This window comes from Gambusia affinis, linkage group LG08 (genome assembly GCF_019740435.1).
Source record: "Gambusia affinis linkage group LG08, SWU_Gaff_1.0, whole genome shotgun sequence".
In the NCBI taxonomy this organism is placed as follows: Eukaryota; Metazoa; Chordata; class Actinopteri; order Cyprinodontiformes; family Poeciliidae; genus Gambusia; species Gambusia affinis.
Window position 1 is genome coordinate 29,842,736 of NC_057875.1, and position 24,503 is coordinate 29,867,238.

Below are 24,503 nucleotides of genomic sequence, written 5' to 3' on the forward strand. Positions count from 1 at the left end.
TTTATCGGTCAAATTCCAATCATATTAACATAGGCTATTTAGCCGCATTTTCATGTAGTGTAGTTAATATTCACTTACTTGAACCATAAAACCAGATCCCATCACACATAAAGCAAATGAACGCATCTAACTTTTTCTCCGTAATGACACAAACCACTGACTGTGGCCCCAATAACTTGTAATAATTTAAATTAAATGGGTTCACTTTAATTACCAGCACTTTCACCTGCTGTGGTCTGAACGCAGAGTCTCACAAATTGTTACTGACTTAATTTGGATTCAACAGAATTGCAAATAATTGATATTCATTTTAATTGTATTTTTTGATTTGTAATAATGACTAGTTGTGGATTTAAATAGCATCTCACTAGAAAGGTTTCCCCGTAACATATAATTATCCAGTAATATTTTTAAATTTCCTGTCTACTGTTACAGGAAGACATTGCTAATTACAATGGCAGTAATTAGCAACATTCAGACAAAAAACAAAAACTGTACCTGCCAAAATCAGAATCAGGATTTTTATTTTAAATATTAGGGATTGGTCAAAAATCATATTATTTAACATCTTTTAATACAAAAACAGTGGACCACCTTGGCAGACTTTCTGGGGGTAACCCTGCAGATGCGTATTAATATAATGCCTTGGAGCAACAACATCAACAATAACTTTTTTTAAGCAATTGTTGTAGCTCATGAATGTGGGAAGAGCTACAAGGCAATTTCCTAGATTGTTCTCATAATTTTTGGGGGAGGTTTTCTGAGCATTTCCACTGTGAAAGCCAGTAGAGGGTGGATGCAGAGCAGGTAGCTCCTCCCACTACAGTAGTATTGACCAACATGACTATCCACAAGTTTGTCTGGAATGCAACTAGGACAAAGATAATCTGTGCAAAAGCTGAAACCCTGACAGAAATAATAAACACAGCTGAGCACTATATACAAGTCAATTTAGATATATTTCATACAGCTGTGCCTGCTACTGAGTTTTTCTTCCTTGAAAATTCAAAACCACTGGGTTCCATGCAAGAATATATGAACTTTGTGGAGCCGTGGCAGGTATGTGCAGGAGCACTTGCATGTGTATACTTGAATCTATATATATTTGGATGTGTTTGTATTCCAAGAAGAGTCAGTCCTGACAAGGCAGAATACTCACAGCCCATAAGTCAGCGCCAGCATGACATCGACCTGTCAGCACACAGACACTGAGGTGGAGGGATGATATGAGGAGGGATCTAAGAGAGGGTGGAGGGAGCAGACCAGATGCTGCAGATTTGAGGGATGTGCCCATTTGAGATGTGAGAAAGTATTGTCAAATGAAGGTAGAGTGTGACATGAAGGAACTAGGTAAAGCATTGGAGGAGATTAATAAGTTAGTGTCCTGATACCTGTGGTGATGGAGTCATTGGCTGGGTTGGATTTTAGCCAACAGAACTTCAGAATTATTGAACTTTTCCCATCCAGTCATCGTAGCTTCTTCTTTTTGCTACCATAGTCATCAGGCCAAAGCAAGCAGTCAAGTTTTCCTGGGGGTAAAAATATTCAGAATTTTAGTCCCATTCACACAAAATAAATTATATCTGGAGACCTCATGTAATAAATAAATTACTCTCCACTTACTCTTTTTATCTGCCTCATATGAAACATGCAGACATCTCTCCGCATCAACTCGATACACGATGGGAGTTGATGTTAATTACTTTGCCCTCTCTAAAAACAGCTCAATATTGCAGTTTTTAATTTGCTGTTCAATATTTGTTTAATGTTTTGTCTTCCGCAACTTTCCCCTAGAAAAGTTACTGATAAATTAAAATGAGGTTGATAACTTTCATTTATCGTCTGATTAATTGAAATATTGTTTATCGCAACAGGCCTAGTCGTATATCGTTTTGTATTTTATTAGTTTGTAGTGATCCAGTCCAGTTTTGACAAAATGTACTTTAAATTAACTTTGAAAGTTGTAGTTTTTAAAGATTACAAGTTTCTTTTTACCATGATTTCATAAACTAAGTTCTAAGAAACCATTTAAGGGAGTCTAATCTTTAAAAAACAGTGGTAAGCATATTTAATATACATAGATTCTGATGTCAGGTTCTAAACTGAGAAACCTCTCAAAAAGTGCTAACAAGGAGTTTGATATCAGTCTGTAAAACTTTATCTATTTATCTATGCAAAGTTTCCAGGTCCTTGTCTACAAAACAAAGCCAAATCATCACTACATTTGACAACTATATTAAGTGTTTGTGCTGATATGCTGTGCATTTTGGCCTGTCACCTCTGCTGTAGTGTCATCTATCCAGAGGAAGCTGTTCCAGATGTCTCAAAGCTGTCATGGTACATTGATCTTATGAGAGAAGCTTTTTTTTTTCTTGAATTTCTTCCAGTCGCTGATCTTCATGGATACATTTGTAACAGTCTTAAAAGGTTCGAACTTGTTGAATAATCTTCTTTGTTGTATAATGATGGACTTTAGACTGTTTGGATATCGTCTTCCCAACCTGTCACAAAATAAAGACTCACAACAAGTGATTCTCTAAGCTTCCTGCTTGTCTTATTAGCTTGTTATTGGTAACATATGATTCTATACTTGAAACCAGAAAACTTCCACAAAACTGCTGAAACACTGATTTCTTTAAATCAAGACTAAAGTCCTACCTGTATATGTACAGTATATTTGATGATGATTATGCTAGATCAGGGGTTTTCAAAGTATGAAAGGGTGAGCCCCCCTCCAAGGAGCACAATGCCTGCTGCGCCCCCCCGAACTGTGACATGAGCTCCATGTTGTAAAAACTCCACCTTCAGCCCCGCTCTGGCCAAAACCAATGATGGCATAGTTACTTTGAAAAAGAAACTTTAATCGGACTACTGATTACTCCTTGAAAAAGTAACTTAGTTATATTACTGACTACTTGACTTGCAAGTAACTAAATTACATTAAAAGTAACTTTTTAGTTACTTTCAGCAGCTGCTAACAATGCTCCGCCTCCTGTGAAAATTACATTGAGCTTTGCCAATTCTTAATTGTAAGCTATTTTATAATGGTAACATCAACAATGTGTCTCCACTGATAAGGCTGAACTGAAGAGGAGATTGTACACAAAATAAAAAACGTGAGTAATTTGTGTGGTCCACTGTTGTCTGGAAAACTCTAAGAAGGATTTTAAAGTCCCCCCTCCCCCAGCCTCCAGATTCTGTGTTACAGCCCTGCGTTTGGTGTCAGCGCAGCGCACAGAGCTCCTCCTGCAGCTCCACAGCTCAGATGGCTGCACAGATTTGTGACACTTACAGTAATATTAATAATTATAACGGTGCTAACTTGCCATTATAACTATTTCCAACTCCGGACACGTTTATTCGTGGCTGTTTTCACGTTTATTGTGCTGTTCATATTGGTCTCGATGTTTGCAGTTTTGAGGAGTGCAACGCGAAGCTCGACGTCATTCAGAGGTAATAAGTTAACTTGACATTAACAAAGACACAGCGGGACGGATCATCCGGGAAATGATGGACAGGGAGAGACTGAGTAAGACTACGGTAATGACGGACAAATTCTGGGATTTATTGAGTCTCTGCTTATTTCCAAGCCCAAATGAGCAACTTCACGTTCAAAAACGAGCCCAAAAAGGCGCAACCAGCAACTCGTTAAATTTTCAAGCGACTTTAAAAAAATGAAGCCCAAAGCCGCTTATAATAATCGGACTTGTCGACAGAAACTGAAAATAGTTCCAGTTTTTCCACCAACAAAATGCGCATCTCCCTCCATTGTTTATATTTCTGTCGCATAGAGACGTCGGTCACTCGAGAAAATATGATTAAATAACAAAAGAAGACAGTAACGCAAAAATGATTTTGATAAGTAACTGTAGTCTGACTACTGGATTTGAAATAGCAACGCGTTAGATTACTGGTTACTGAAAAAAGTGGTCCGACGTCAGTAACGTTACTGACATCACTGGCCAAAACATCCTCTAAGGTGGGAAACATTTCCACTGATCCCCACTCCACACGCGCACCCCACAGTACCAACTTTTTCCTAAATCCACAGAGTTGATCGTGTGCGTAAAAGACGTTTCTCTCACATCAGTAGACGGCAAGCAGATAGCTTTTCCGGTTTATTTTTTCCCTCGCACCGCGAGTGCTCTGGCACCCCCCAGGGGAGGCGCGCCTCACACTTTCAAAACCGCCGTGCTAGATGATTTTGTTAATGGCATTTGATGAGATTTAATATGTGTTGCCTGTTTTCATAATTGACTATTGTGTTGTCAATTATGAAACAAGCAGTTTGAACTGCCTTGTTGCTGAAATGTGTGATACAAATACACCTGAACCTGCTGGTTTTATATAAGTAGAATCACACTGAACAGTAATCAAGGGATTACTGCTTTCCTCAATAAATCATCTGGAAACAGTCCAGGTATTCTTGATTTTTTATTTATTTTTTTTTTTTTCATTTATGTGGCTTTTTTTGGCTTCTGTTTCTTTGTACATGTGCGGTATCTGTTACTGTTACACTTGAGGTTAGATGGACAACATTTTAGAGCCTGTTTAAGACTAGATCAAGTATCCTTCTTTTTCCATTGAGTTGAGGTTGGATTAAAAAACACAAGGTGAACTTTATCAGATGACTTTAAAGGGGCAGTATGTTTTTTCAAGGCATGTAGTGTCATTTTATGGCAGAACCAGTAGTTATGTTGCCTGCAGTTGTTATAAAAATGCTTTATATTAAATGACTTAAAGGAAGTTTTACTTCATAATATAATACCTTGAAATTGGGCCTCTGTCTCTTTAAAAACTCCTGCTCTTTCTGGAAACTCCACCTTCAAGAAGTCATCACAACATGGCTCCTCTATTAACCCTTTAACAATGTTTTTACCAGCATTTCTCTGAGGGGGAGATGATACCAGGTGTTTGCTAATTGCTTCTGCCTGGTCTGAAGGAGCTGAGTGGAGAGTTGCAGGAAAGGGCTGCTCTGTGAGATAAAAACTAGAAACTGTATTTCAAAGGCAGTGCTAGGTCCACTTAGGCCTTTTGCATGTCTGAATGGTTGCTACAGGACAGTAAATGATATGTCAAACAGGTATGAAAGAATTAAAGCAACACTCCAGGTATATTTTTGATGAAACAATAACATAACATGATGTACAGCCCAAAAAAGTTGATTTTAAATAGTACTGCTGCTATAATGGCATTTCATGTCTGCTAAGTATTGTAGAAAACATAAGACAAATGGTTCTAGTCTGGAGCTTTTCAAACTTGACAACAGGTTTGTTTTGAGCTATTGTACAAAAAGATCATGTTAGTGGATAAGGCAACAAGTTTATAAGATGTTGACAATAAAGTCTAGGTAAAAAATAACAAACTAAAAAACACTTTTCATATTTTGTGGGATTAACTGCAGCTATATGTCAAAATTCCAGCAAACCCAAGAAATCTGGGTTCACTGCCAAACTCCCAAGTCCTGTTTACCAGAAGCCACCCTTGACTGAGAGTGGTTCCGTTTTCACACCGTCAGCCTCTGACTTGAGATTTCACCATCATGACTTGACTGACCAACATCCGCAGCTCCAATTGCCCGGTGACTCGTGGGGGATTTGGCAAAGGAAGTTTAGGTGACACCTTTGCGAGTCACGCTGCAGTGGGCCCAGACATGTCTTCATCCACTAACTAAGATGGCGGTGTTCTCATGCTGGTACGCAAGCAGATATTCCCACCCAGTTGATCCTGAAACTGTCATAATCCTGGCTGGATTAAGGAACAATGCCCTCTGCTTCCTGCCAGATGTCAGACATCATTCTGCAGCACAGAACCTGGTGCATTTAGCATTTTTCTGGTTATATTAAAGCACTCTGTGTGTTTCTTGACATCAGTACACTTTTCTCTTTTTCAGATGGACGCAGCTAAGGATTGCTGTCAGCTTCCTGAGCCTGATTCCCGGCAGAGAGCCTGGACCTGGGCTCTGACTGGAGTTGGTGTGAGCATGCTGGGAGCCGCTCTCTTCCTGTTCCTCTGCAAACCTTCAAGGGCTGTATGAACACAAGAACAAACATACAGCAGTGAAAGGATTCATTCTAATGTCTTATTTGATTACTGTAAGATATATAAAACAGGGTTACATTATAGGCATGCTTGGTAGGTTTAACTTGTCTTCCTTCTGTTTTCTTCTTATAATTAGTTTGATTTTGCTCTTAAAAGTGTTTTGAGTTAGGCTTAAGGTTAACCAAGAGATTTTGCCTCTGCTACTAAATAAAAATTTGGGACATTTTCACTTTAATTTTTTTTCCCACATTAATAAGAAGTTCAGCCTCTTTGTTTGAATCAAACAACAAAACATCAAGAGTGCGGTGATGGCGCAGGAGTAAAGTCCTCAACGCAGCCAGCAGCGGTTTGAGTCCTGGCTTATCTCAACCCGCTTTCTGACCAGTCTCCAATAAAGACCATTGGAACCAGAAAAATACCTTAAAAAAAGAGAAACAAATGTAGACATCTTAGCTATTTAGCAGTGAAACTTCCCATTAGAAGTTCAAAAAGACATTCCTAGTTTGTAGTTGAGGTTTTCAGTGGAGGTACAGATCAGGCTGATTTTTTTTCCTTTTTGCCTCAGAGAAAACACTGTAAACATTAAAGATTATTTGTAGAAAGATTTTAATACAATAATAGTTCTAAGATTATAGCCATTTATCCCTAACTTTCTCGTTAAACTATAAAGTCAATTTTGTAGATTTGTTTGTTTATTTGTAGAAAATAGAGGAAAAAGATTTTGTGTTTTCAGTTGTTCATCTGCTGATCATTTTGATCTCTGACTGGTTATCTGAAAATCTTGTCCTGAAATAAAGTTTATTTGATGTGGGTTTTGATGGGTCAAAATTCTCAGTAACCAGTTGAAATTTTTTGTATTCTAGAGATTAATTCCAGGTTCATTCTTAACATATAAAGACACTTGTGTATATTTGAATGCTTGAATGAAAGCAGAGTTTTGTGACACATTATGGCTACTGCAAAAGCAAAGTCGAACTCTTGACTGTGCCAAATCTTTGACTTGTCGGGGTTTTTTTTCTGCTTCTCTTCCACGGAGATCATGTGCAAAATCCAATTTCCCCATTAATCTGGTCTGGTGTGGGTCCCGGGATCTCCACATACACTCGGGCCTGATCAAAGTCGGAGGAAATACCGAGTGACACTGGCTTCAAATTTCCCCTGGAGACTTCAAAAAGACGCTCATAAATAATCTAGTTGAGATGGACAAGTCACCTTTAGGTGTTGCTGTGGGAGAACCGGAGTGTTTGATTTAAAAAATAAAATAAAATAAAATACAACAAAACCCGTCAGTTCTGAGTTGGCGAAGGATGAGGTTGTAAGTGACTGGAAATTAAGTGTGCGTCATTCTTTGGGAATGGAGAGAATTTGACACCTGTGCGTCATCTTCACCAAAGTATCAGATTATATAGTGCTTAAGACGAACCGTCCAGTCATTTTCTGCTGGCTCCTTCAACCTCCGTCCTGCCTTTCTCCATTAAGATTTATTCGCATTTCTCGAGGATCGGGACAGACTGTTTTTATTTTTGTATTTATTTGCTTCAGTTTTCTGAATGCACAGGATCAAATCCTGCTCCGGTGCCGTTGGACTGAGGGAGACGCATCAGCTGGTGGCAGGGAACCCGGAGCTCCGGGTCTGGACCCGAGCCAAAACCTGTCTGGTGTCAAACCAGCCCGAACAGATACGCCGAGACATCTCATTTCTTCCCTTCATTCCTGAAGCGGCAGCCTGCCCACCCCTTGTGTAAAAGTATAGCTCATCACCCGTCTGATGTGAGGATCTCTGCGGGGCTATAAGACGCTCTGCGGAGCCTTCCTCCGGCAGATCCCCCATGGCTTTTACTCTCAGATCGCCCTTGCTCTCACTTCTCTGGACTTTATCATACTTGATTTGTTGGCCCACCGACTTTTTTTAATCATTATATATATCTATTTTCAAATGTTTCTCCCATCCATGGAAATGCTCCGTGCAGATCCATAAAGAACCAAATTCTGCTTAATATGAACTTTTTGCCAAGTGGAATATGTTTTTTTCTATCTGTAGCAACCTGCTGGATGACGGCCAAGGTCGATGCGTCCTGGTGGTGAGTGTCGCTCTGTATTAGTGTCTGTTTTATTTTATTTAATAACACAAAATTCCCCTCAGTAATCTATTCTAACTTCTAATGAAGGTTTCCTCTTAGTAGGCTAATTTGGTACACACGTATGCTTTTGCAGAGTATTTTCTACATTGAATATTTGTATAAGATAAGTTTTCAAATTCCAACAAAGCGGGAATTTGTTGTCCAAATTATCGCTTTTATACATTTAAATATTAACACAGTTGAGTGCTTTTAAGATTTAAAATTTAAATAATGTAGCTTGATCTAATTATTTTTCTTACAATGAAGTAGAAGAAATGCGGTAAGAACAAATATTGATAAAGTAAGGAATTAATAAAAATAAATATATCAAATGAAGATGGAAAATAGTTCAAAGTGGTCAATTACAGGAGAGCAGAAGTTCACTTTCAAATGAAACTTAGCAATAATTTGGTTTTCCATCACGCAAACCTTTTTAAAAAAAAAAAAAAAGAAACAACCATCTTTCCATTAAAAAAGTGTTTTAAGTAGTGCCTTGAGCAAAGCGTGCACTTTCATTGCCACCATTAATCGGATTTGGAGTATTTCAACTTTCTTTTATCCCAATCCACCCAAAGGCATGACTCAAGAGAGAACATTTTAAGTTGAGTGCAGGTAAAACTTGAATATTCTCGCCTTCCTTTCTTCCAAAAGTAAAGTCCTAATTTCTATTTTTCGTCTTTTTTTGAAAAACCAAAATTACTTCAGAAAAAAAATGACTCGGGCCATTTATTTAGGAATGTGACGATATGGCTCAAATTGCTCCTTGGAGAAAGTAAGAGTTTCATGGTTTCCGTGCGATAGTAAAGGGTAGCTAGTACATTTTTCATCACCTTTCAAAATATAAATTTTCCATTGATGCTCACTTGTTTTAAGTTAAAATTTGTATAAAAATGATCACAGGACCTCACCATGAGAAGATATGGGTTTTCATAACTTTGGCTCGATGACCCGACATTCAAAGACTAGGAATGACCGAAAGGCGTTTTGTAAAGTATGCAGCAAAAAAATATATAAGTTTGACCTGGAACGATGTGACGGTGATCAAACCAAACCGAGCGGAACATCCACCATTCATCAGCAGCGGATTCCTGCGCTGGTGGAGCAGATCACCATTTCGTCTTTGTGCTACACGAAACTACGACCTAAAGTTTTACCAGCGACGCGACGGGAGCTGCAGACAGGCAGTACATTGCTGACTGTAACGTCAAAGCTGAGCTGTTCTGGCGCCTGAACAGCCTGCTGTAATTTAATTAAAAGTAATATATCTTACTTTTAACTAAAGTAAGTTAAATTACACCAACTGCACCGCCAACAACAGACTGCAGTGTGAACATACTGTATTGACGCAAACACCGCAAATGTAGTCCCGCCAAACAGGGTTTATTAGAAATAAGTACAAGCTGTTATTCCTGAGGCTGCAGCTCACGCCTCTTACAAACTGGCACGCTCTACTGATAGCTTTGCTGCTAACTCCCCTCTGAACTCTCCCCACTTCCGGTCCTGGTACTCCCGCTCCACCGATCCCGCGCCCACATGACAGACCCATCACGTGAGTGGGAGCCAGCAGAGTCAGCATATAACAATAACGATCACAATGCAACTTATGACAAATACAAATAACTATATGGACCCCAGCAGAACTAAAACACAGAATCGTTGCAGTACTCAAAAGTGAAAATTCCACTGCAATTTTAGGAAAAGTGGTAAAACGTTTACTTACAAGGACAGAATTCATCAGCTGATACCATTTAGACATGTTTCATGTTACTGTTTACATCCAGAAATTTCGTGAATGCGCTGGAAGACAAAAGAACGATTCTTTTCCTTGCCATCCGCAGTCGCGCTGCGCGGTAGAACGATTCGGTGAACTAAATGGAACCTGGGGATGTGCAACTCCTTCCATGTTGGGCTATTTGTAATTTTATGACAATCTGATGTAGTTTACAGTCGAAGTAAATTGTTCAACTAAACCACATACAGTAATACATTGTCATCATATATGTTTTTTAAGAAAGCATCAGTGTCCCCTGTCATTTAAATTGTTCATTTTTTAATGAAAGCATGACTTAAACGTTTAGATGTTTGCCTCTACAAAGCTGAGTGCCATGTGTTTAAATATGTGTTCCCTCCTCCTCACCATGTAGGTACATGGGCACCCTGGGCTCCCAGATGATGTGCGACAACATCCCTGGCCTGGTGAACAAACAGCGCCAACTCTGCCGCCAGCACCCCAAGGTGATGCAGGCCATCGGAGCCGGGATGAAGGAGTGGATCTCTGAGTGCCAGCACCAGTTCCGCAACCACCGCTGGAATTGCAACACAACAGTGAGGGACCACAACTTGTTTGGCCGTCTGCTGCTACGTGGTGAGTAGAAACTGGAACCCTGCGGGTTACCCCAACCACCGATGGGTTGGTCTGGATAGATGCTCATCTTATGACTTATGAAGGTCCTTAAAGTAAATGTGAAAACAATTTCAAACAAACGATCATTCTTTCAAGAGCTCATCTAAATCTACAGCCGCTGAAATGAAATATCTTGTAGACCTGTTGTTTTCTTTCTGCGGCGGTTGGATAGCATTCTGTACCTCTCCTCACTTTACAAACATACATTCATTACGTCAGTGCAGACGATCAGTTTCTCTGAGGTGCTTTTTGTGCTGCTGCAGTCCTTACTGTGGTAAATTTGTCCTGCAGTTCCCAGATGAGATAAAGCTGTTGGGCAGAGAGAGCAGACATTCATCAGCTCCTGATTTGATCATAAATTATACTCTTTAAGGGGGCAGTATTATATGAAATTAACTTTTTTTCTCCTTTCATCATGTTATAATGCTATTTTCCGGGTTTGTTTCTGTATCAAAAACATACCTGAAGTGCTGCTTTGAAGTTTATGCAGTTTGCAGGTTTCCAAGCTTCCACCTCACAGAGCACTCCTTCAGACTAGCCAGCAGCAATTAGCAAACACCTGCTAGAACTGCGCATCTGCTAAGCTCATTATAGGAGATACTTCTCAGAGCAGGTAAAAACCTTGTTAAAGGGTTAATAGAGGAGTCATGTTGACTTCCTGAAAGATGGTGTTTCAGAAAGAGCAGGAGTTTTTAAAGAGACATAGGCCCAATTCCAAGGTGTTACATTACAAGATGAAATTTCTTTTAAGTAATGATATATATCGACTTTTTAAACAAATGAAGGTAACATAGTTGCTTGGTTGCGCTATAAAATGTCGATATATGTCTGGAAAACACATAATACTGCCCCTCCAGGCTGTAGGTGCTCATTGGAAATAAGAACATGTTTCTATTTTTTATTTTTTAAATAATAATAATAACAATATGATTGCAAAACCTGCAACACCACAAATGTTCCCACTGATATCCTTAGATTAATTCAGCTATCTTCAGTAATTAATCTCCTCTCAGCCCATTCGGTTGAGGGATGCCAAGCTAACATAATCCCATCCTTTTGAAGAGTCACTGCTGGTCATCAGTGGTGTTTATCTTCTCCGACGATTTGTTGGCGACTACAGATGATTTATTGGCAGCTTTAAAAGACTAGAGCGGACATAAAAAGGTTGGTTCTGTCTGTCAGTGAGAGGTGAAGCTGAACAATAATGAAGTGGCATTAGGGACTAAAGTGATTACCAAGCAGTGCAGCTCGCCTGTCATTCCCTGTAACGGATGTTACAGAAGCATCTTGTCAAGTGAAACATGTGATTGCACATCTCAGCCACTAAAACAGTGGTGCTGTTTCCAGCGAGGGGCATGTTGGAGCTGGTCTGGATCTTATTTTTCCTCTTCTGGCGCAGAAGGAAGGATCATCAGAACCTGATGGCCTGATGTTCCTCTCCCATGCCCTGAGATTTAACCTGTGAGGTGAATCCTTCATCTTAGTCTGTTTCATGTCGAGGGGCCTCTAATCAGCCGTGTGGTATTTGGACCTCCCACTCAGGCCCCGACTGTGTCACAAAGCATTATCATGGCACATAGAGGCCCCTCCAGAAACTCCTTATTGTCAATGTCAGAAGGCTAATTTCAAACAATTACACAGGAGATTTCCCTCTGCAGCAACGTGTTCTCTCACCGTTCTCCTCATTCACCCCATTAGACACACCTAAGTGAGCTGCTACGCACACACACACACACACACACACACACGCACACACGCACACACACACACACACACACACACACACACGCATACACGCACACACACACACACACACACACACACACACACACACGCATACACGCACACACACACACGCAAACCCACCTCTGTGTATATTAGTTACCGTTCCCAGGTAACACTTGAGCTTGTTTTAAATATTTTTTTTCTTCCTATATGCAGTTTGAGATTTGAAGACTGTCATGTAATTTTTTGTGTTTTTGTAAATACTTATTTCTTCTGGAAATGTCAGTAATGTAGTTTCAAGTCAAATTTATTGGTATAGCATATTTCATTAACAAGGAAGTTCAAAGTGCTTTATATTACAACCAATCATGAAACTGAAATTTTGTCAAGTGAAAGAAAATGTACATGAAATATATTGATCACTGTTCCAGTTATTATGAATCAAAGGCGACTCTAAACAGGTGGGGTTTTGGCCTTGATTTAAATCTGTGTAGTAACTTTTATAAAAAAGATAAGTATAGCTTTCTTTTTGCATACATTAGTTCATGCACTGCAAACATTTATATCATTTGAACACTTGAGAAATTAAGATCATTTTCTTTACTCTAATCATGTTGTACCTTGAGAGAATATGTGTCTATCACTCCAATATGTAATAACTGCCAACTTGCTGTTGGTCAGATTTATTGTAGTTTGCTCAGGAGCCATAATTTGTCAAATCTCATTTTTTGACTGAGCTACCCAAAATAGAGTGAGAACCAAAATCAACCATTTTCAGAAAGTTCTATGAAATGTAATTATGTGAGAGATTTAACCATTTGACACTTCCTTCACATAAAATATAAAAATACTTCACTAAATATGCAATTTCATAGCCAAGAATTGCAGTATTATCTGGCAAAAAAAACAGGTACTAAGAGAAATATTTCAGATTTTTTTTATGTGGAGTCCGGATGAGAGATGATCAGTAAATTTCTTATTTAAAGTGGACGCTTCTCTGAGTCTCTTTAAATAAGAGAAACATTTCCCAGCTAAGCAATTGGGCAAAGAAGAGCTGTACCAAAAGTGAGGATTTTTCATATCAAAACATCTCTTGCCCACTGCAGGTCAGATATTTGCTTCTGATAATTGCTCAACATTTCATTAATGAATAAATTTTTGCTCTTTATATCTTCAGCTGCCTTTACCAGACATGGTGGTTTTGTAGTAGAAATGAAATGAAGAAATGGAGCTCTCCTTTTCTCGGCTCTTGCCCACATCTCTCTTTGGTTACTGTGCATGTGGAGGAGATGAGGGCTCCACCTGAGGGCGTTGCTCATAAACCGAAGCTGTTTATGCACCTTGGAAAGAGATGAAGCTTTTTCTTTTTCTGTTTCATGCTCTGTAACTTAGGATGAAAGCTTCTGGCAAAAACCAACAAACAGCGAGGTTTCATCAGTGGCCAAACAGTTATGGGACAGCTCAGATTGTCATGGTATGATTCTGAAATCAGCAGACTTGTGTTGGGCCATGTATAAAATAACAGGAACTTGGCAAGATTGGTTACTAACTATAAGAAAAAAACTATTTTTTATTGTTTTGTGAACCGAAACAATAAAATAGTAACCTGGAGCCATCAGTCAATGTAAAGACATGCTGTCAATCTTCAACTCTGAGCTGTACCCTAAAGAATGTACTTCTACACAAATACATGTTTTTGGTACAAAGTAACAAACTTTGCCCCATTATAATTGTCTACTTCTAGGCAGCCGAGAAGTTGCCTTTGTGTACGCCATCTCCTCTGCAGGAGTGGTGTATACTTTGGCCAGAGCTTGCAGCCGGGGCGACCTGGACAACTGTTCCTGTGACCCCACCAAGAAGGGCTCATCGCAGGACTCCAAGGGCTCCTTTGACTGGGGAGGCTGTAGCGATCATGTGGAGCACGCCATTCACTTCAGCCAAATCTTTGTGGATGCTAAAGAGAGGAAGGAGAGGGATGCCCGAGCACTCATGAACCTGCACAACAACAGAGCTGGCAGGAAGGTATGGGAGGGGGAACACATAGAAATGACTCAGCTTAGCATCAAAGCAATTGGATGATACATTGTTTTTCTTCTTCTGGATTTACTTCCCCATTAATTTGAAAACTGTCTAGAAAGGGGAATACTAAAGGCTCTTTTTTAGACATCTGTAAATGAACCTCACTTCTTGTTATCTCCTCACAGGCAGTGAAGCGCTTCATGACTTTACAGTGTAAATGCCATGGCGTCAGTGGCTCGTGCAGCGTCCGTACCTGCTGGCAGGCTATGGCCGACTTCCGACGCACTGGTGACCACCTGAGGAGGAGATATAATGGCGCTGTGCAGGTCGCAGTCAATCAGTATGGAACTGGCTTTACAGCCACGCACACACACTTCAAACATCCCAGCAAAAACGATCTGGTCTACCTGGAAGACTCACCAGACTACTGTATACGGGACCCTCAGTCAGGTAAGGGCTTAATCTGTCCGTCAGGTCATGTTCATGATCCTAAATGAAACACAGCCAAAACAGAATGCATAAATACATCCTCATCTATTTAAAAAACAGAGTCCTCTGGAGTCCTTTTCTTCCTTTTTGCATCTGAGAACTTCCACCAATTACCTATTTCATGGACTTTTAACAAAAAACTAAGCCCGTGTGACTGCTGGTGATCACATGCACTCATTACCTTGTCATCGCTGGTTTGAACACTTCTATAAAAAGCAGTTTTACCAGGTTGGTGCTGAATACCATTTGGTTCATTGTCAACTCAAAGTCAGTTGATGATGACCTTGAGTAAAATCATCAACAGTCTTAAAAGAATTAAGACTGTCTTAAAACAGTCTTAATTCAAGCTGCAAGCAGTGATGAGTGGATTCTGTATCTTGTGGTTTGGGATGCAACGGTTGACCTCCAGCATCATCTCCTCATTGCCATCAGTAAGGCACATCATTCCCACATGTATCCACTTCCTTTTGGCTGATGTTAGACCTTCCTGCTATGAGTTAGTGTCACTTCCTGTTTCATGGCAATGGATTATCAAGCACTTCAGGTAGGATCCAGGATCCGTTATTTGAAATTATCTTCTGTTGTTACACATAGTGTTCTAAAGAGTCGGCCTTCAGAACACACAGTGTACCACTGAATCCTGTGACTTTCTTCTTCAAATCGATGGCCTCAAACTACCTTCCCAAACTGTTGTTCTGTGATGGTGCCATGAAAAATCTGTGTGGAAATGATGATACTTTATGGAAAAAAGCTTTTCAAATTCAAATTCCACTGACCAATTGGCCTGTTTGTACATAGATGAAGATTGTTTATATCCAGTAGTCACTTCTCAGAGTAGAATTCAACATCAACCTTGTTCTGTGTCATCAGAGACAGCGAACCACTAAGAAAATAAGAGCTTAAAAACTTAATAAGGAGGATGAAAAAACATACAACTTCCTTGTCTAAGTGGGCAGGGCTTAAGTGATGTCAGCAAGTGACTATAGAAATATGTTTAATGCTGGTCTGTGATGATACCCAGAAAATCTGGTACAGCCTTGACCTAGTGTGAGAAAATTCTTAGGTATTCATCTTTTTATCATCTTTTCATCTTGAGAAATCAGATTTTGTTGCTTGGCGACCTCCACATGCAGCAAAAAGCTTTTCATAACTTTTGATCTTCATTGACTCAACACTATTCTGACTCATTTGGAAATCTGAGGAAAACCGTACAAGGAGTTTACTCAGTTTGTAAGTAAAAGACACAAACTGATCCAAAGTGGCCGACTACCAGCAAGAATTTGATCATAACTCTAAGAGTTTTTTCTGTTCAATAGACGTGTGCATCAAATTTCAGATTCCTGGGCTAAAACACAGCTGGTTGTTTGGACGCAGTGAGGCGATTTTGCCACCAAAGATTTGCATTAATAGCTTTTGGGGCTTGAATTACCACCCATCATGTTCAGTTTGGGGCAAATATGATTATTTCTGTTAAAATTTCCGAAACAATGAAATTATGATGTCACGCCACGTCCGACAGCAACACGTCTGTGTGTTAGAAACCAAGCAGGCCAACTTGTTATCTCTTAAATAACTCAATTTCAAGTGGATTAGCTCAAGAGGGTCATAGAGCGAAGTTTCCAAAAGGAAAAAAATGTGTCTCTCTGTTCTCAGAGGGCAGGGCTTAGATAATGTCAGCGGATGACCACATAGATTCAGTCGTTGAAGACCCGAAATGGAAATACCCTCAATTTCTTTGCCCTCAAGTCTTTCACAATCAGTTCCTGCCTTGTTCTTCCAGTCTTACTCTTAACCAGATAACTTCCCGATTGTACAGTAACCAAAAACACCGATGTTGACTCGGTTACTTTGGTGTGGGCCTTTTCATGGTTGAGACAAGAGAGTGTGAGAACGAAAACATTTATGTTTAAAACTTGGGTTAGAAAGCAGGCAGATGGCAGGGCAGTGAGTGTGTGAGTGTGTGTCTTCCAGAAGGAGTGGCTGCTTGTCGTGCCACCGGTGATCCGTGACAATCAGGTGTCTGGCAGCTTAAGAGCTGTTACACACTTCTGTGGGCTGAAACTCTAGAATACCATACACCTTTATAAATCACCTCGACATGAAATACACACACAAACACACTGATTTTGGTTTGTAAGGGAGGTTAAGATCAGCTTATTGGAGTACTGTGCATCACACAGAAAGCATAGATAAAGTTTAATTAGCTTAGTGCCATAATAGACCCAACCACTAACAAAACTTTAAAGTGCATCAATACTCATTCTTTTGTTTTCCAATTTTGATTTTTGCTCTGTTCTTCCATGCATTCGTTTGAATAAATCTTTCCTGACACTGAAGTAAAACTTTTGACCTGTTATGAATACTCTCAGATACAGCGCTTTGTGCTGTTGCTTAGCAACGACCTTCTGTCATCAGTCTTCCTCATGACTGTCCCACTGAGGGGTTGAGAGGCTGCAGGTGTTTAGAGTTAATTACCTGATTAGAGTGTGACACCTCAAGTTCCCAATATTGAACTTTTTCTCAATATTCAAACATAATATATTGTAATTATGAGTGATGAAAAATATTGAATTTTTTCATAAGGATATTATTATGACATTTTATTTTTGTACTTTTTGCAGTGTGGGAGATATTCAACAATATTGGTCGTCTCATTATTAAAATAAGGACATTAGTAATTATTATCAATCAATCAGTGAATTTCATTTATAAAGCACCGTTCATGCTAAAAGCAGCTCAAAGTGCTGTACAGATCAGTAAAAACAAAAACAATTAAAACAAAAAAGAAATCTGATACTTTCGTTGCCGGGATACATGGAGAAGCGGACCGTCTGTCCAGGAGACGGCACCTTTACGTCTTGCTGCCCTGAACCTTGTGGGAAGCATTTCTTATTTCCTGAACTTCGTCTGTTTCGTGTTTCTGTCACCCAGTTGAAAATCTTATTTAACTGTAACAGGTGACCTTTATATATAAACTAGTTTAATTTTTTTAATCTCTCATCTTTGCAAGACAATCCTTTCCTTTCTCCCAGATACACTGTAAAATATTGATAATGCATTCCACCAATATAGGTGATTTGTACATCCTAATTTACAGATTACCAAACATTTCACTGTTTTTACCAACGTTTTAGGCTGTACCCTCTGTAGTGCTAATTCATGCTGTTTGGTCCTGTTTTCTGTGCCAGAGTAATGCTGCAGGAATGTTGTCTGCAAACAATTCAACCAAGTTTTAACTATAAAAAGATAGTAATTTTGCTCTACTTAGATTATTTACACTTGTTCTTGTGTTCTCGCTGTTATTAATTTTTTGTCTGAGGGATCAAAACAGTTGCTTTTAGCTTCAGCAGTTGTACTTTATATTAATGGTGTGTGTTATATTAAAGCTGCAGCAGGTAATCTGACGACTAGACGATTAGTCCAAATGATAAACAAACTAATATTAACTTGCTAGTCTTTTCATTGTAAACCCCAAATCAACTTTTTCTTGATAATGATGTCTAAATAGGTTATTCAGGGTTCTAAATTTATGTTTCTGCGTGAAATTTTATGAAATTTTCCTATTGGTACAACTTTGTCACATCATGGACAGGTATAAAACCATTTCTCTCTCAGACACACGCCCCCTCCTGGCCAGTCAACAGTAGGAATACCAAGGCGAGCGTTTATCAGCTTTGGAAATGGGTGATTTGTCTCCAAAGTGGTGGTGGAGTTGAACGGCTCTATTGGCGACGGAGCAGCGCTGCAGATTGTTGTCACCTTAAAAGTCTCTGATAATACAGGAACATTTTATCTTCTTTAAAGTCACTAGAAGTGTCTGAGAAGTCACTGAACATAGTGACAAAGTTGATAACTCGGTAACCCTGATCACATGTCATCCATCCCTCTTGGCTCCGCCCACTTTGGTGGAATTTTTCACAATTTCCCAGGGGAGGGTTTATGCTTTAGTTACAGTTACTAGTTATACTTTAAAGAGCAAAAAGATGAAACATTCACTGATAAAAACTGATAAAAATATCAAACTTAGTGGGTCTTTCATCATCTACGTTTACATTTTTAAGTCTGTGTATCAAAATAACAACACGTATCACAGCAGGAGGGTTATTTCTTGCTCTTTTGTTGCAAAAGTGAAGTTAGAAATCCCATACCAGCCCATTCATTCAGAAACAAATATTCATCACAGATGTTTAGGGTAGTTTGGTTCAGGGTTGAATATGTGGCTCTTTAACAGGAACCCAGGAGGAACCTGGGATCTCATTGGTCATTTTTTATTTTTTACAACAGACATGGATGCTTCATGGTCCATGGACATGCATGCAGAACTCTGCTAACATAAACACATGTATGTTCTGTAAGCCTGAACTGTTATCAAGTTTAAAACATAGTTTGAGTAATTCTTCCTTCACACTTTGAATACTTTCTCAAAGAAACACAAACTGGTGATTATTCAGTCAGAGAGACGGTGAAACGGCCCCTCAGAGTGTGAAATCAATTTCCCTCGGTCCAGCAAGGCTCAGGTGCTAAACTCGTCTCTCGGCGCCCCCTCATATTCAATAAGCAGACACAGGGAGAGCAAGATCCCTGAGGTAGATGCTGGCCGTGATGTCACCCCGAGCGGCGCGGCATACCACGGATAACGGGTGGGGGGGTGGAGGGCCGGGGGGGCCCGCTGCCAGAGCAGGGCGGGGCATCTGGTCGTGTCCAGACATAATACCTGCCCAGGGAACGAACTGGGGCAGAGACCATCAACATACCAACCCAAAGCAGAAGGTAAACAGCGGCAAATTCCACAACATGGAATCTTAAGCCACTTTGGAATTTATTTTCTTCAACTTTATTTATATAGGAGTCAGCCTGAACACACTCCTCTTCACTAACACAGCATCATCTGCTTCAAGCAGAACTCTGGTTCTGAAGTGTAAAACTCTCCGGACCAGAGGTGCCCAAAACCTTTGAGACTAAGATCTACTAAGAAGCCCTGCTCCAGACGCAGGTGACCAGATGGCAATGAGCACTGATTAAAATAAAAATTAAAATCACTGGAAATCACTCGATTGCTTAACGTTCATAATTCGTAGTTTATTCCAAAAGGATCGTCATGAAGAAAATGAATCTTTTTTTGGTTTTTGGTGTACAACAGGTTTAGTGAGGTCACCACCTGATTACCAGGAAATTATAGAAAACAGTTTTCAGACTCAGTTATTGATTATAGATTTGTGCCTAATTGAACTTTGATTAGTTTTCACCAAAAGATTGTTGTGAGTTTCTGACAGAAACAGAAACAGCAAAATATGTCAAGATGAAACATTGAGGTAGCTCATAGAATTATATAGAGCTTTATAGAAGTTGAATGTTAACTAAACCACATGAACATTAAATGCAATTCAATATGCCATTATGTTTTTAAAATATGACTGGAAAATTTTGATTATGATGGGATTTTTCTTACCTCGTCATTCAAAATGAATTTGTTTTTTATGGAGCCCTCCAGGGGAGATGGGAATTTTTTTTCTTTTGTGTTCCCTCACAATAATTTACTGATCAGTTATGCAGCAAAATGGAATACTGTAAGCCTTTCTCACAGGCCGCCGTACTTCCTGCTTTAATTTGAGGTTATGTGAGGTTTTTCCATGTATGTTAATATCCACGTTTTATATCTTGCAGCGCGCCCCACGTTTGGAGGCCTTCAGTCCTCGACGCGGCCGTCACGGGTTCGATTCCCGGACCCGACGACATTTGCCGCATGTCTTCCCCCCTTTCCTTCCCCCTTTCCTGTCAGCCTGCTGTGGTATAAGGGACACTAGAGCCACAAAAAGACCCCCTGGTGGGGAAAAACAAAAAACTATCAGCTGACTCATTACCCCGTGATAACAACTCAGAATTATTCCAGATTAGGATGTATTTTTATTTCTTTCCTACTTACGGAACTTTTCTGTTTACATCATAGGTTTGTGGTGCATTTCTATCCTAAAGAAAAAGATATAAAACGTGGATATTAACATACATGGAAAAATCTCACATAACCTCACATTAAAGCAGAAAATATGGCGGCCAACGTAAGAAAGGCTTACAGTATTAAATTATGCCACATGAACTGATCAGTACTGTATTGCAAGGGAACGCAAAAGAAGATTTTTTTCCCCCGTGTCCCCTGAAGGGCTCAGTAGTTTTTGTTACAACTAAAAAACTAATTTAGCTGTAACGAATCAAATCACTGCCACTGATTGTGGCAGTGATTTGTAGGGAAAATAATAAAAATATGACATCTTCTTCACCAAGTCTCTGAAGACATCAGCTGCAGACTCACGTTGGAATATGACAGGAATATTCAAAGATGTTTTCCTTTGGCAGGAACATTTCCAACTTTTCTGCAACAGATTATTTTAGTGACAGAAAACTGGAGCCGTCTGGAGCTTCAGCAGCTCACAGTTTGTTTGTCTTGTTTTCCCTCATTGTTCCAGACTGGAAGTCCGCAGGATTATATTTCATATTTCACAAAATATGAAAGGAAATAAATAAATCACACAGAATAAACCAAACAGACTTTTGTGTTTTCATCATGAATGAAGACTTTGCCGACTGATGTTTCAGTCACACTTCAAAACAAAGAGAAACTACACTTGTCATAATGTGTGTGTCTAGGTGTGTGTGTGTGTCAGGAGAGAAGTGTGTCTGGTGGATGTCTTCTATGAAATGAACAGCTGATGATGTTGGTGAGAGCAGCCTGATTGCTCCTGTCATCAATCTCTCATCTTTACTTCGTCTGAACTTCATTCTCTCACTGTTTTCCATCTGATCCCCCCCATACACCCACCCTGCACCACACACACACACGCATACACACGCACACACACGCACACATAGACCCTCCTTCCCCGCCCCCCAAATGTTGCATTTTGAGTTGAAATATAATCTGTGATTGTGGCAAATGTTCTTGAAAGATGCTGACTGAATGTGGATGTTCAGTCGAGCAAAAACCTGTTTAATCTTTAATCCACCTGTTAAATATATAAAAGTAAATCAGTCTCATGTAGCTATGTCATCTTTATTAAATCTATTTACTAATCTCCACTTCATTTTTCTTTTTTTCTTCATTCCTAAACTCCATTCAGGAGTTTATTCTGTTTCAGGTCAGTGATTTTTATCTCAGAGATGACCTGTCACCCCAAGACTGAGAAAAATCACTAGAGAATCTGGAAAAATGAAAGAAAGATCAGAAATCTTAATTGAATGAAGTTGAAATGGTGATTCAGACTGTTTATCCTTGAAATTGATTATGATTCATGTTTCTAAAAGAAGCAGACATCCGTTGCATGAGTTTCCAACCTAAGGTGTCGGGGTTCTGTCCCGTCTTGTCCTCAGGGTCTATGGGCACGGCGGGCCGGCTCTGCAGCCGGGCGTCCCGCGGCTCGGACAGCTGCGAGGTGATGTGCTGCGGCCGAGGCTACGACACGGCGCGGATCAGCCGCACCACCAAGTGCGAGTGCAAGTTCCACTGGTGCTGCGCCGTCCGCTGCAGAGACTGCCAGCAGCTGGTGGACGAGTTCACCTGCAAGTCCCACACATGATGGGAGCTGCGCCTGCCGTCAGGACGGACATCTTCATGCTAACCGGAGCTCTTAATATATTTCTAGGTAGACTTCTGTCACTGTCTGCTGCTCCTGCTAGAAACGTCTCATTCCTCGACCCGAAGCGGACCAGACTGATGAAACCAAAGTACTAAAGTATTTCAGCTTTTTCACGTTCAGCTACTTCACAACCACAATTGTCAGTGTATTTTATTGGGAGTCTATTATTTGAATATTGCATAAAAGTGAAAAAAAATTCTTGCCGGTCATCTTAGAAAGTGAAACTCGTATATTATATGGAATCATCACATAGAGCGATTTATTCCAAGCCTTTGTTTCTTGTCATTTTGATAGTTATGGCTAACAGATAATGAAAACTCCAAAAGTGTCTCAGAAAATTAGAAAAAAGCTTAAAACAACTGTTCTTCACCTGTAGCCATAATTATTAAAACTGCAACAAAAAAAGGCAAGAAATATGGCTCTTTTGCACAATTTTCTTATTTTTTTATTTTTAGATGTACTTTAGAAGTGTGTTATCTGTTTGTGAGTGAGTAACTTGGTGGAAGCAGCCGTCCTTCAGTTACAGCTCAGTCTCATCAGATCCTCTGTTTTATTTGATCTGTTCTGCTGCCTGTTGGACAGTTAAATGCCGGTTTTATCCCTCCAGCCGTTTTCCAGATGGATATATCTTCCCACCAGCTCTACCTTCCCCTTCCCCCCCTCCAACAATTGTTTTTTTTCTCATCATTTTTCCATAAAAGTCATGTTTCTAGAGCATACTTTAACAGATATCCTAACCTGAGCTGTGCGTCTCTGCAGCAGCTCCACAACTACAATGGTCCTACTTTGTTCTCCTTACTGATGACTGACAGCTGGAGCTGCAGAAAAAAGTTTTGGTAACACTTTATTTGACAGGTTGTGAATGAATTTATGACTGTTATCATGAAGTGACATGATTGGGTAAATTATGACACTGTTAATACAAAGTTGACATTATTCAAAAATGTCATTTTGGCTCAAATATTCACAAAGTGAATAAGACTTTGACAGGTGTTATGTCATGTTTATGACAGGTGTTATGTCATGTTTATGACAGGTGTTATGTCATGTTTATGACAGGTGTTATGTCATGTTTATGACAGGTGTCATGACAGTCTTATTCAAAACCCGTCAAATAAAGTGTTACCAAAGTTTTTCTAAGCAGCATTAAATCAGATGGACTGAAGGTTGAAGTGCGTTCCAGACGTTAGGGGTTTTTTTCTGTTTATGTTAGAATTATGCACAACTTTGTGATTAAAATGACATTGAAGTTTACGGTTGGAAAGTGATCAAATTTAAGCATAATGAATACTGGTAATGAGATTTGTAGAAGAGATCTGTTGCTGTCTGGGAATCCTAAAAGTGACTTTTACTCTTGTAGATCAGTTAGTATTTGATTGACAACCTTTTTGTTTTTTAAATCCCAGGAAAATGAAGACATCCACCTCTCATTATCATCAACAAACTGTTGAGAACAGTACATCCACATGAGCGGTCTTTATATCTGAGCTCATGCTGCTGTTTGTTCTGATCGATCACATGAACAGCACTAGATTAAAGGCTGGTTTTCTCATCAATAAATCGATCATACATCACTGAAGTATCTCAGCTTCTGTTCCATGTTCGTAGTGTAAACGCCTGACAGCTTCAGTAACATAGTATTTAATATTAATTAAATATTCATAAAAAAAATTTATCCACATGTACAAACTTCATTAATTCCAAGAGAGTGAAATGAACAGAACTGAAACCAGGACCTTTTTTCACCACAGACCTGACGATGTAGGTCTGTTCAGATCCAACAGTCCATGTGAGATCCGGGTTCCACTTCCTGTAACCCTTCAATAATCAAACATGTGGCAATATTTGTGTTTGGGGAAGATGGGCAATGCAACACAACTTCCTCATCTCAGTCCCAGCTGCAGACCTTCCTTGTTTTGTTGGTCAACGCTTTTCATTTCTGATCCAACTGCTGTTTTCTAGTGAGGCTGAAAACGTCTCCAGCAGTCTGAAAGAGAACCATGGTGTGTTGTTCCTGTGTTCAGTCAGATAACCCAACACCAAGCTCAGTGATCCTAAACTAGTTCCAGTAAGACG

General features: G+C 39.6%; 2 protein-coding genes across 4 annotated transcripts in view; both read left to right on the top strand.

Annotated features, from left to right (window-relative positions):
- asz1 (ankyrin repeat, SAM and basic leucine zipper domain containing 1) overlaps positions 1 to 6,853 on the top strand; it is a 38,535-nt gene extending 31,682 nt beyond the window's left edge. For 2 of the 3 annotated variants that reach the window (XM_044125737.1, XM_044125738.1), the window contains one exon: positions 5,894 to 6,853. In XM_044125737.1, coding sequence (XP_043981672.1) covers positions 5,894 to 6,037 — 144 coding nt within the window. In that variant the 3' untranslated portion in view covers positions 6,038 to 6,853. Of the gene's footprint in view, positions 1 to 2,289; positions 2,531 to 5,893 lie in introns of those variants that run through there. The other variant, XM_044125740.1, reaches the window with a different exon arrangement.
- Positions 6,854 to 6,936: 83 nt separating this feature from the next.
- On the top strand, positions 6,937 to 23,941 carry wnt2 (wingless-type MMTV integration site family member 2). The gene is made up of 5 exons (XM_044125741.1): positions 6,937 to 8,123; positions 10,307 to 10,527; positions 14,036 to 14,313; positions 14,496 to 14,760; positions 22,162 to 23,941. The coding sequence occupies exons 1-5, from the start codon at positions 8,041 to 8,043 to the stop codon at positions 22,365 to 22,367; spliced, it is 1,053 nt and encodes a 350-aa protein (XP_043981676.1). The 5' UTR covers positions 6,937 to 8,040; the 3' UTR covers positions 22,368 to 23,941.
- The last annotated feature ends 562 nt before the right edge of the window (positions 23,942 to 24,503 follow it).